Source organism: Oryzias latipes, chromosome 5 (assembly GCF_002234675.1).
Source record: "Oryzias latipes chromosome 5, ASM223467v1".
Lineage (NCBI taxonomy): Eukaryota > Metazoa > Chordata > Actinopteri > Beloniformes > Adrianichthyidae > Oryzias > Oryzias latipes.
The window spans coordinates 1348589-1361462 of record NC_019863.2 but is presented as its reverse complement, the minus strand read 5'-3'; the positions used below and the strand labels follow the sequence as shown (position 1 = coordinate 1361462).

The following is a 12874-nucleotide window of genomic DNA, read 5'->3' as shown; positions in this document are numbered from 1 at the left end:
AACCGAGTAGCACCGTGGTTTAACGCTGAAACACGTTCTCTTTCACAAGAAACACGACCGTTTTTGTGATTTTGGGCTACATAAATAAAATGTAATTTAATTGAATTGAAAAAGCACCTTGACACTAGACTTAGAATGTGAGGCTTGTTTCCCAAACAGATGTTGGTCCGGTACTTGACATGACAACAGAAAGAAGAGAGAGGCAGCGGTCAGGATGTCAAAAAGGTTACTTGTCAGAGAATAGGTGAGAGTCGGGAAACCAGCAAAACCACAGTAGAAAAACCGAGTTCCAGTGATAGTCAAATGGTAGGCGTTGGAGCTTGTGTCACTTCCTGAAAATGAGGTTTTTAAAGCGTTGTGGTGGAGCTTGGGTCAAAACACCGACATGACAGTGCAAAGCCACGAACATCTCTCTTTCCCTTCAAAATTCAATGTTTCAAAATGTTTTGAGGCTGTTCATTGGCTCATAGTATCTCAGCGTTTGCGGCGTTTCAATGCATTCTGGACCAATGACAGCTTGACAGATACCGCACATTTGAGTGTTTTGGTGCCATACCAGCTACACAAAATGCACAAGTTGTGGGTTTGCAAGTTTAAACTCCAAACTGTCCTGAGGAAGACCCTCAATTTTACAAATTAAAGAACAAAGTCATTGAGAAGCGGACAAATTAGACAAATCTTTAACAGATAATGAACTGGTAACTTCACTTAATGGCATGGAAAATAATAAATCACCAGGACCGGATGGCTTCCCTGCTGAATTCTATGAGCACTTTTGGAATATTATATCTCCATTATTCATCAGAGCAATTACAGAAATAAAGCAAACCTCAATACTTCCAAAACACATGAATACAGCAGTCATCTCTCTGCTCCCAAAGCCTAATAAAGACCCAACCCTCCCATCAAATTATCGCCCAATCTCTCTTATTAATGTAGACTTAAAATCATCAGCAGAGCTCTAGTTTGCAGGATTGAAAAAGTAACCCCCATATAATTCACCCAGATCAAACTGGCTTTATTAAAGGAAGACTTTCCTCTAGCAACACACGAAGACTGTTTAATTTAATACATCATTCTACTGTACAGCAAGAAGACACCATCTTAGCTACCTTAGATGCAGAAAAGGCCTTTGATAAAGTCAATTGGACATTTCTCTTTAGTGTCATGGAAAAATTCGGTTTTGGGGAGTCATTCATTAACTGGATTAAGACTCTCTACAACGCACCTCAGCCACAATAACCACCAATGGCATTACATCACAGAGCTTTACGCTGCACAGAGGAACTAGACAAGGATGCCCACTTTCTCCTTTATTATTTTTATTGAACCTTTAGCAGCAGCTATACGACAGAACCTCAACATAATTGGAATCTAGACGTCTCTAGCCCACCATAAAATTAGTTTATATGCTGATGATGTTTTATTGTTTCTACAAAATCCTCAATCATCATTACAAGAAGTTAATTAATCAATTCTCAAAAATTGCAGATTACTTGGTTAACTGCAACAAATCAGCTATCCTTCCGCTGAATAAAACTAAATGGGAAAATACAGCCTTTACTTCAGCTATTCCAGTGTGCCTTAATCACATCTGACTACTTGGGTATTAAAATTTCTCCAGTGGCTTCAGAGCTGATTAGCCTCAACCTTACACCTCTGTTGAAAACAGTAAGGGATGACCTGCAACGCTGGGTAAATCTACCTATCTCCATCATGGGTAGAGTAGCAGTAATTAAAATGACAATTCCTCCTAAAATAAATTATTTATTTTCAATGATTCCGGTGCCACCCCCTCGCAGCTGGTTCAAATCCTTAGACTCAATCATTACAAAATTCTATTGGAAAAATAAAACACCACGAATAAAATTAGCCACCTTGCAAAAACCCAAATCTCAGGGAGGTTTAGACTCTCCCAACATTTAATATTACTCGCTAGCTAACCAGCTTCAATATATCTATGAGTGGATTCATCCGAGTCAGTCAGACACCATCTGGCTAGATAGTGAAAAAGAATTGTGCAAAGAACTCCAAATCTCTGACATCCCATTTCTAAGTGAATCTATCAAGAGTCATTCATGTTATAAAGTAATGACAATAGGCTCCACTCTCAATGCCTCGTGGAAACTCTATAAAATTACAAACTCAAGTCTATCTGTATCTTATTCTACACCTATTTGGAATAATCCAGATTTTTTAAGCAATAAAAAACCAATCAATCTACAATTCTGGGCTACAAAGGGTATTACACATCTCAAACATATTTTTAATTCCAGTGGTCTAGTCCTAGTTTCTTATCTTATCCAAAAATACAGCATTAGGAACAGTCAATTTTTAGAATACCTACAACTTAAATCTTCAATAGAAGCTAAGGTGAGGACCAAGACACACAGTGAGGCTTCGTTCCACCATTACGGTCCTCACCTGTGGAACAAACGGCCTGCCGGAGGGCCTCAGGGCCGCAGAGACCGTAGAGGTTTTTAAGAAGAGGCTCAAGACCCACCTTTTTAGTCTGGCTTTGACATGACTTTGATCATTTCTTATGTCTTTTTTTATTGTCTATTTAATAATTTATTTATTTATTTACGTATTTATTCATTTATTTTTTTGTAAGGACTATTATTATCTCTGTTTTTAATATGCTATTGTTTTTATTGTTATTTTACCAATGATACGTAGGTTATGTTTTAATCAGTTTCCCTTTTTTATTTTTTAATTACTTACATTGTTATATCTTATTTTATTGTTTATCTTTTTTCTATTTTTAGTGTTGTTATTTTATGATAATTTTTATTCTGATGTTTTCTACTCCAGTGTTTCCTCTTGGGGATCCATTGTTCCGGGGCACCACCAGCTTAACCTGTAGGGGGTGCTGTTACTGCGGTGCCCGTTCTCGTTGGGCGGGCTGGGGTCCCGCTCTGTGGTCTAATAGTCATGGAGTGGGCCCTGGGCTGCTCTGTGCTGGGCGGGCGCTGTGGTAGTGACCCCTGTGGTCGGGCTGGGCCTTGGAATGAATGGATCCCCATCATATCGTTTCCTCGCAGCAGTACCAAGCCAGACCTTCTTTAAGCTGCAGTTCTTTGTTTCTAACTGGGTCGGTGGGGTGTGGGTGGATTGGTTGGGGGGGGGGGGGGGGGTGAGGGAGGGGTCCCATCTTTGTGTGATTGTCCTTTGTTTGCTGTTTTTAACAATTTTCGGTTTTTATGACTGTTTTATCTGCTTTTATGTTAAGCGCTTTGTGTTTTTAACTGAAATGAAAGACGCTATATATATAAATAAAGTTTGAGTTTGAGTTTAAAATATACGTAACTACAATAAATCTAGATCTTCCACCTGCAGTAACAGATTTAATAAAAATAACTTCAAGAAGGAAACTTCTCTCTAAAATATATAAAATAATCATATTCTCAGACGAATCTTTATCACTTCCCAAAACAAAGTGGGAAAACGATCTTTCCATTTCTGGTAACACTTAGTTCTGGGTTCAAATGTGTAAAAACATCTATGTTATGACAAAAAAGCACTAACTTACAACTAATACAATACAAAACCCTCCATAGAATTCACTACACAAGAGAGACAATATCAAGAATGGGATTTGATTCAGAGATCTGCTCATTTTGCACTCAGAATACTCCGGACGCATATATTCATGCAACTTGGGACTGCACACCCGATAAAGAATTTTGTGAAGAAATTACCCAAACCTTATCTACCTTCTTGGCCTGCCTCATTCCTTTATCACCCTCATTGTGTCTTTTAGGAGACCTATCAGAATTAACACATTCGAATGTTGACCCATCTAAGATTAAATTCACTCTTGTAGCAATAACAATAGCTAAAAAAACAATTTTCATGAGCTGGAAATCAAAGAACACCATAAACCTATCTTTATGGAAACATTAATTTCTTGAATATATTTCTTTAGCCAGTTTATCGCCTTCTCCCCCCGACACGACCAAACCACTATCAGTATGGTCACCTTCATGGAGTTCCTAGACCAATATAAAGTTTCATCTGAGAATCAAATATGTGACTGTCGTGTGTCCTCACCTTTTTCTCTCTATTATGTTCTATTCACTTCATTTGCAGGCGTCTGTCTGATGGTTATGTGTAATCACTCTCAACTTTGTTTGTTTATTTGTTTTATCTATTTATTTATTTTTGAAACAATGACAAGATGATTATTTACAGAGTGGGTTCCAGGATAGAGACCGCTATTGTTCTTTTCCAGTATCAAGAATACAATGAATGCATAATTATACGTCTCGAGCCTTTCAGGTCTATAGATGATTCTCTAATAATGTACCATAAATATGTATAGTTAACAGAATGTGTGACGGTTAGTTCAAGCTTGTGGATGGAATTCTCACTCGTTCTCCTTAGATCACACACACACACTAACGCCAGCACACACACACTTTATGTGTTAGTATTGATAGCTGTCTGTGTTTGTCAGATCTGTTTTTTCAAGTGTTTGTTGTTTTGTTTTGTTTTGTTGTCCTGTTGTCCGACTTAAATAAATAAATTTAAAAAAATAAAATAAATAAATAAAAAATCCTTCACAGAAGCAGTGAACCACACATTCTATGTCTGTGTTCTGTTTGTGTCAAGGAGATTCTAAATAGCTGGAAACATTGAAATAGCATCAGCACTACAGTGCAGCTTTCCCAGACTGTGAAAAACTTTGCTTTCAAATTTTGTTAGGTGTGGCAGCTATACCTACAAAACCCTACAAATCTACAGTGATGGATTAGGATAATCTTAGATCTGGATAATGTTGGATCATAATTCACAGTACACGCTGTATAGAATGACACTTTTCAAACTGTTTCTTTGATTTTTTCTTTAAAAAGTTGATTTGATGGGTAAATACCATTTAGTACTTAGACTGGATGTTTTAAACATGCATTTGTGAAAAAAGTTCATGTTAAGTGATAGAGGAGGCTCTTTAAAAATGTGCGGTCTTCGCTGGAACCGGGCCCCGCAGAGAGCGCTACGACTCCCGCCCAGCAGGGGGCGCTGTCGCTTTCCCCCGAAGTTCTGACAGACCAGCAGCGCTTCCGTATTACAGTGGATCGAGCCAACGGCCGGTGACTTCTGCGGGTGTTCATCCGGCTCCGTGGACTTTGGTCCCGGTGACAAGCGGACACTTTTGTCGGGCTTTTAGTGGCCATCATCTGGGATGTCATTCTCTGAGAAGCCGCCTCCCGGTAGGCTGCTGCTGGACGATACGGTGCCGCTGACGGCGGTGATCGAAGCCAGCCAGAACCTACAGTCCCACACGGTGAGTTGTAACCTGGAATAAAAATACAGTCGAACACCAGTTTTATAAACCGTCATGTTTGGTGTGGGTCGGCCTCTCGCTCCGAAACCTTAAACGAGTAGAGTGTTTTGAAAAATAGAGCCGTTCGTCTGGTCTGTCGGCCGTACATTTATTGTACTGAACGGATTTTCACGTCAAAGTCTGCCGGAGCTGAATCACGGAAACACCTTCACTTCCGGGCACGTGACAGTCCAGAGAACCTAATGCAGCTTTTTTTTTTTAATGTCCAAAATACAACGAATAGACAGAACAGGTTGAACAATATAACAGTGGTAGTGCCAGGGGATGGCATATGCATTACAAAACATACATGACACAATATTTGAACTACAGGTGCAAAAGTCTAGCGATACGATACATATAATCCCGATGTACCGGAACACTTTTTTGAAGCATGATTTAGAAAAAACTCTATCTGAATATCAATACGTTTTTCAGTACAATAAAATTGTAAAATTCAGTTTATTTATATGTTAAGCACTGCAGCTGTATCCCATAAATTAATTGTTTTTACCCAAGCAAATTCACAGTTATTTTATTTTGGTAACTTAAAATATATAAAGAGAAAGGTCAACATTGTCTAATCTTTACAACAAAATATTTTTCTGTATTAAAAAATAAATAAATAAACAAGTGAATTTGTCTCAACCAATAAGCTTCTAAAAGTATGATTGAGGAAATAAAGTGCTGTTTACATTACTTAATATACCTTCTCTAGTATTTTTAAAGGGTTCAGGAACAAGTCGGTGCTTCAAAAATAAATAGAAAAAAAAACAAAACATAAATTATTTCCAGAAACAACAGAGTGTGATGATGCAACATGACAGGGCGCTTTTTAAAGATGCTTTATTTACGTGACAAACTGCACTGCAGCGCTGCCGCCACGCTTTCTCACACACGGAAGTAAACAGCCTCATCGCCACGACCTTGGCCATCGCTCTGACCCATCAGGTCACCAAACTAGAATCCATTGCTTGGAGGTTCTGCTGAACTTTGGCCCGCTTTGCCGACAGCATTTTGCTTGATGTTGCGTGCAGTAGCTGCTGTGCCGCTGCATTGCTTCACTCGTTCTTATCTGAGCCGCTACAAAGCACCGCAGTCCGCTTTTCTATGATTCTTGCAGCAACATGGCATAGAGTTTCGGTTCGGTGCTCATACCAAGTAAAAACTAAGTGGTGCATGTGTCATATCAACAAAACAAGCTGCTTGTCGCTGAGATCTTGTTTTGTGTGTGTAGAGCTGCTCAAAGAGGCTCCGTGTTCTCTGCTGCCAACCCGGTCGGGGCTTTAAGTGGAAAACGAGAGTCAGACGCTGAAAGACGCTCATAAATAAATAAATATCGTCCGGACAGCATTTTGAATCGATACAAGTATCGCCAAATGAAAGATCGCGATCTATCGCCGAAACAATTTTTTTTCCCAACACCCCTAATTAAAACTGTTTTTATAGTTTTCTTGTTTACTCTTTTTGAAATGATAAAGAAGTAAGATTCAATTTTTAAATTTTACAGGGAAAACATTTTTGATGAAGAAAATTTAGATTTCCTAATATAAAACATAAAAAACATAATTAGTAGATTAAATGCCTTTTTTGTGATCACGTCCCATGTTCTCCACACATAAGCCAAATATGATGTGCTGAAATTTCATCTGAAATTTGGAGTCAGCATGTAAGAGTTAATGGCCAAAAAAAGTGTGCATTATCCAAAATTAACGCACGCCAAGTAAGAACCGTCTGACAGAAGCGGAGGACGGTTGCTTCCGCGAAGTGCGTTAAAAAGTGATAATGCATACTTCAAAGACCATCAACCCGCTTTATACCATGGTCACTTACAAAAGAAATAAATATTCAACCAGTTTTTAGTATCTTGTTCTTGTTATATTTTTTTAGTTTGGATCGCTTTTTTCACAAAAAGCAGACTATTTGCACGGACCTCGAGTGCAGGCGACAAAGGAAAGCGATATAAATGTTGATGATCACGACAGGTTAAATAAAGCATCAGTTGAGAGAGAAAGTTCTCCTCTTACCGCTTGTTTTTTTCCAGATGATGAAGCAAAAGGTTGCTTTAAAGAAGATAACGCAGTGATACAAAACATTTATGCGATGTGAGCGGATTTTCTTTTGTAGGTGTGGTATATCACTGTGCATTATCACTTTTTAATGCACAACCAGCAGCCAATCAGAATCGAGAATTCACCCGGACCGTTGTATAATGACATTTATGAAACATGTACATTCTTTTCAAAATGTTCTAGTGTTTTCACATTTTAAAAACAGATGACTAATTGTTTCTGTATGTTCTTTACAGAGTGTACAGTTGGAATCAATTGTTTTATCATATCTTAACATGTATTGATTAGCATGTAGAAGTTTGTACAAGACATCTCTCATCTTATTAATCAATCATTTCTGATGCAGTATTTTTCTGGCATGTCAGGGACCAGTAAAAAATTGGGCAGCCATGGTACAGAGGCAGGGCGGTCGACCCCGATCAGAAGATCACAGGTTCAGTTCCCGCCCTGCTCGTCTCCACAATGATTGCTCCATGTGGTCATCACATTTGCTCATGGGAATGGCACCTTGAAAAACTGTGTGAATCTCAGCTAAGTGCTGGCATGTGACGGTTAAATATTTTTAACCCATTGAGATTTCTAGAAGTTTGTATTATTGCATGTAGAATGTGATTCTTATAAGAACTGTTTAAAATCTAGAAACAGAGTTTTACTTTTGTGCTTTAACCTGGCATTCAAAGAACTTAAAGATAAATACTTCTTATCTTTATCTTAAAGATAAAAATTGATTTTTTTTAAAGAAGAGAAAACAAAAATCTGAGTAAATAAGAGTGTCTTGTGTTACTTCCAAACTATGTGCCAATGTTCACACAGAGTGAAAACAATATTTTAATAACCTTGAAGAATTTAAGTAACTGCATTTAAACATCACTATCAGAACTCAGCAGCCAAACTGCTTAAAACATGAACATAAACATACTCATAGCATTTCAGTATAATTAATGGTAAATGTGGGCTTAAGAATTTGGACGGCAGAACAGCTGAGATCAGAACAAGAGTCATGTTTGATGTAGAAAACACAAAGCTGCTTGGGATGCAGTTAGTTCTGTTAGTCTGAGCCCTCAGGAAGACCCACCTCTTTACAGTTGATGTAGGCAGGGACCCCGGGTGGTGGACTGTTTTACCTTCTCTCCTCTCTGCTCAAATCAAAGCCCACTGCTCTGGTTTCCCACTCAGCTGTGATCAGGTCCTCAGTGAAGCACAGATGGCGTTCCTTCAAGATGGAATTATTTTTCGCTGCTTTGCACACGGAGAAACTGGAGAATGATCCCTCCCTGTTTGTTCTCGTTTTTCCTCAACTTTCCTCAACGGCGTCCAGTTTCATTCACATAAAACAGCTTTTGTTTTTCAACCAGGAAAGTAGTTTGACAAATATTGGCAGTTTCACATCTTCCCTGGACACTGTTTCTGGCACCCCATAGAGTTTTAAATTCCAGTAGCTTCTTCTTTCTTTGCTTTTTTTTACAATCACATTGATCCTTTTCTTTGCTGATTTTAAGTCTTTAAAGGTAGGGCTGTACGAAATGAGGAAAACTTGCAATGTGCCATATTAGTGATCAAAATTACAATGATGATATAGATGGCGATTCATGACCAAATAGCAAAACAACCAAAAAGATCATTTCCATTTCACTGCAATAGTTTAATTTAAATAGGAGTCAACATAACTTGAATTATACTTCAAATGACCCTCGTCTACATAGGAGGTGAGCATCTAACATAAAAGGCGTCAAATGCATAAATGGATTTATTTGATTTGTTAAATACTTCAAGCTGCCATAAGATTGTTTAGCACATTTCAGATTGCCATTTATTGCAATTTCCACCGTCTTTTGCGATATGCGTATTGCACAGCTTGATATCACGATAACGATAAATTTGCAATTTATTGTGTCAGCCTATTTAAAAGCGAAGCCGACCAATATGGAATGATTATGTATTTTATTATACCTTTTTAATTATGCATTTACTTGGTTCTTTATAATCAGGAACAATGTGTGTGTGTGTGTGTGTGTGTGTGTGTGTGTTGTAATAACGACTGTGCTCGCTTGCTGGAAACTGAACTAGTGGAACTGGCTTGACTGCCATATAAGGGCATGGAAGTGCTGAACGCTGAAGCTGTTTTGTGTCTGTGCTGAATGGCTTATTGAACAGAGAGGAAACATGTGAAGGGATGCCAACCCAACTGTCCTTCACACAGGAACTGCTGGTCTCTTCATCTCATGCCTGTACGGACAGACAGAGCAGTTGTATGCCATGATTTGATTTACATGTTATTCTCTTGGATAATAAAAACTGCTTGCTAGAGGAGCAGATCAGAAGCAGAGCACTTCTTTTCTGCAGATCCACCTGGCTTTCCCTTTGCAAAGGTTTGAAACTTCAATGCAGAGATTTTCATGGGATTTTTTTTTTCTCGAGGAGGTTTTTGTGTCTTTACCATCCAAACCTGGGAAGACCTTAGGCCATCGTCTTCATCTGGGATGATCATCCGCCCTCTGTGGGTAGTGGTGTCCCGCAGCACTAACGGCTGTTGCTGTTAGCCATGACTTTGCTCTCTTGAGAGGCTCTTTCTTTTCTTGAGACTAAGTTGAATCGATTAAAATATTTCAGCTTTTATTTATAACCAGAAGAAATTTCAAAGTAATGTATAACTAAGCTGTTTCCATAATATTTAAAAAGTTTGGCGCGGCACATGGAAAAAGAGCATCTGCTCCAGCTGCCATCTTTGTTCGCCCCCTGCCACCGGTCATGCTGACTTGGTGCAATTATCAGACTATGAGCCTGATTGCGAGTTTCTGGCAGTTGCTACCCTTTCCGTGAGGGCAACTTGATCAGTCTCTGTTGATGTTGCAATCTTCCGGAAGCTTCTGTGGTGTCACAGCAGCCATGAAGAACTGTTGCAGGACTGTTTACTGGGACCAGTTTTCATCACACACCCCGTAATGTAGTGCTTCTCAAATATGTGATGCCGGGGGGGGGGGGGGGCAGTAGTAGCGGCCTCAGTCACTGGCAATACGGCAATTGCCCGGGGCGCAAATTTAATGGGGGGCGGTGGCAGCAGCAGCTCAGTGCTTGGAATGAAACATCTGCTCCACTATTGGTTTCCTATGATGTTATATGACAGTTTGTAACAGCCTGAAACTGTGAACTGCCGTCCTGCAGCTGTCGTCTGTGAGAAGGAAAGGGGAGGGGGAGGGGGCTCAGGCTGTGACGTTGAACGGCGTATGGAGTACAGCCTCGATTGTGCAACACCAGGATCATTGTTTGCTTTTTGTATCCTCAGCTCATTCATTAACTATTGTAGACATTTTTATGATGTGTCTTTATTTTCCATATAGCGTAATTTCCGGATTACAAACTGCTACTTTTGTCACGCTTTTAACTCTGTGGCTTATTCGATGATGCAGCTAATTTATGCATTTTTTCTAACAGCCGCTAGGGGCGCTCGAGCAGAAAGGGTAAAAGCGAGACAGTGGGAAAACAGTATATGTGTCGAGGAAGACACAAGTTTAATGTAAATTCCCGCTTTGTGAATGAATAGCACTAAGAGACTCTCATCATGGAAATGAAAGAAGAAATGCATATGAGCAGCTTTCAAGTTCAAAGCAATCGGTAAAAGCAGTGTGAAAAAATCCACCATCATCAACGGGCTTGGAAAAGCCGTTCTGCTGCGTGACGGAAAGGACAGGCAAGCTCCGGAGAGAATTTGCCTCAGAGTGACACTGACCGCTACAACGAAGGAGAGACTGAGAGAGTGTGTGGCGGAAACTATCTGATGCTGTTCCAATCCAACACTGAGGAGGAAGACTTCCATGGTTTCAGTGCACAGGAGGAAGATGAAGAAAGCTCTCAGTGAGTTTTACGTTTATGTCTTTTTACCATGTTAGTGCTGTTACCACCGTACTGCTGCCGTGTTACTGTCACAGGCACTTTTTGGAAAGAAAAGCTCAGGTATATCATTAAAACGTTGAAAACTCTTTCTGTGTACGGTCTTTCTTTGTAAATATATCATGTGTTGAACCTTCTCTGCGATTACTTTTTTCTTTCTGACCGTGAAAATGCAGGGGAGATGCTCTCTGCTGAAGGCGGATCTTCCTTCAGTTCTTCACTTCCCCGTTCGGACCCTCAAAGTGGGTCAATAAAGAATCATTCATCTTCTTCTGGGTGGAACCTTCTTTAATTACAGTTCCCCTTCACTCTGTATAATAAACATAAACACACACCCCCAACACACTTCTGCTGCACACTCTCCCTCCTCTTTCTTACACACACGCGTGGTTTCAGCACATACACATCCTCATTCTACAACACATTTCAATGTGGGCCCATGCGGCTTATAGACAGGTGCAGCTTATGTTTGTACAAAATGGTTTATCCTTAAAAAATGAAATGGCTTATAATCAGGTGTGCTCTATCTCCGGAAATGATGGTAGATGTTTTCTTTGTCTGCCTGTGGTTTAGTTGGTGTCAGTATTTGACATACAGACAGCAGGTAATGCAGGAAAACAGCTGCACTTTTTTGAGATCATAAATAAATAATCCATCATTGAGAAAAAAAATTAGAGCAATGTTTTAATCTATTTCTTCAGACTAAAAACGTTAAATATATTGGTGCTGTTAATGTTTCCGATCAATTTACATTTAATATTATTTATTGAATTAATTTTCTCAGCATCAAATGGTTCAGTTGGTCAAAATGTTTCTAGTTTAAATAAGGACTGCCAGATTTTTTATTTCAGGCACTTTAAGCTTCTTTTCTGTTTTAGACTAGAACAGAGTTTCTGTGGTAAAATAAAGTTAATATTTGTTGAAAGTGGATTTATATTGCTGTTTTGTTTTGTTAAAGTTAGAAGATACAACTTTAGGTTTACTTGCACAATTTTTATAGATACTGATCTTATTTAGAGTCACTGTGGCGAGTGTGTGTTTGTGTGTGTGGGCAGGCGGGGGGACTTTTTCTTTTACCTAGTGGGGCCTTGGAAAAAATAATTGAGAAGCATTGGCTTAATGAAACACAATCCTGCTTCTCCACCTTAACCAAAAATGACTAGCCTGAATTGAACAGACTAGAATTGGAGGTTTTTTCTTCAAGCCATGTTTTGTTATGGATTTCTACAGGCTGTTTTTATGTTGATGTCATGGTGAACACGGCTCAACTGTCAGTCATCATTTCTGACACCCTGCCCACATCTGGCTGCTGCTCTTCTACCGGCATCGGTTCCTCTGCGGCTCATTCAAGTTATTCTCTTCCAGAAGAAATGTCTTTACAGGCAAACTTTTGTCCGAAACTTTTATGGAAGATTTTGCTGCAGTCTTTGCTGGATCAGCAGTTTTCCTGAGGAGATGCCTGTCACCTTCACTCTGTCCAGCAGCTGCCATGTTTTGTGCCCTGATCTAAAACCAAAGGCCAAAATGTCATCTTTCCTCTTCTTCTGCTGTCTGACCCTCAGAACATTCTTTTATAGATGTTTGCAGT

General features: G+C 39.4%; 1 protein-coding gene across 2 annotated transcripts in view; it reads left to right on the top strand.

Annotated features, from left to right (window-relative positions):
• Nucleotides 1-4978: 4978 nt before the first annotated feature.
• Nucleotides 4979-12874, top strand: part of pxk (PX domain containing serine/threonine kinase like) — a 29979-nt gene continuing 22083 nt past the window's right edge. The window contains exon 1 of one of the 2 annotated variants that reach the window (XM_023954699.1): nt 4979-5287. In XM_023954699.1, the coding sequence (XP_023810467.1) occupies nt 5186-5287 (102 nt within the window). In that variant the 5' untranslated portion in view covers nt 4979-5185. The remainder of the gene's footprint in view (nt 5288-12874) is intronic. The other variant, XM_023954698.1, reaches the window with a different exon arrangement.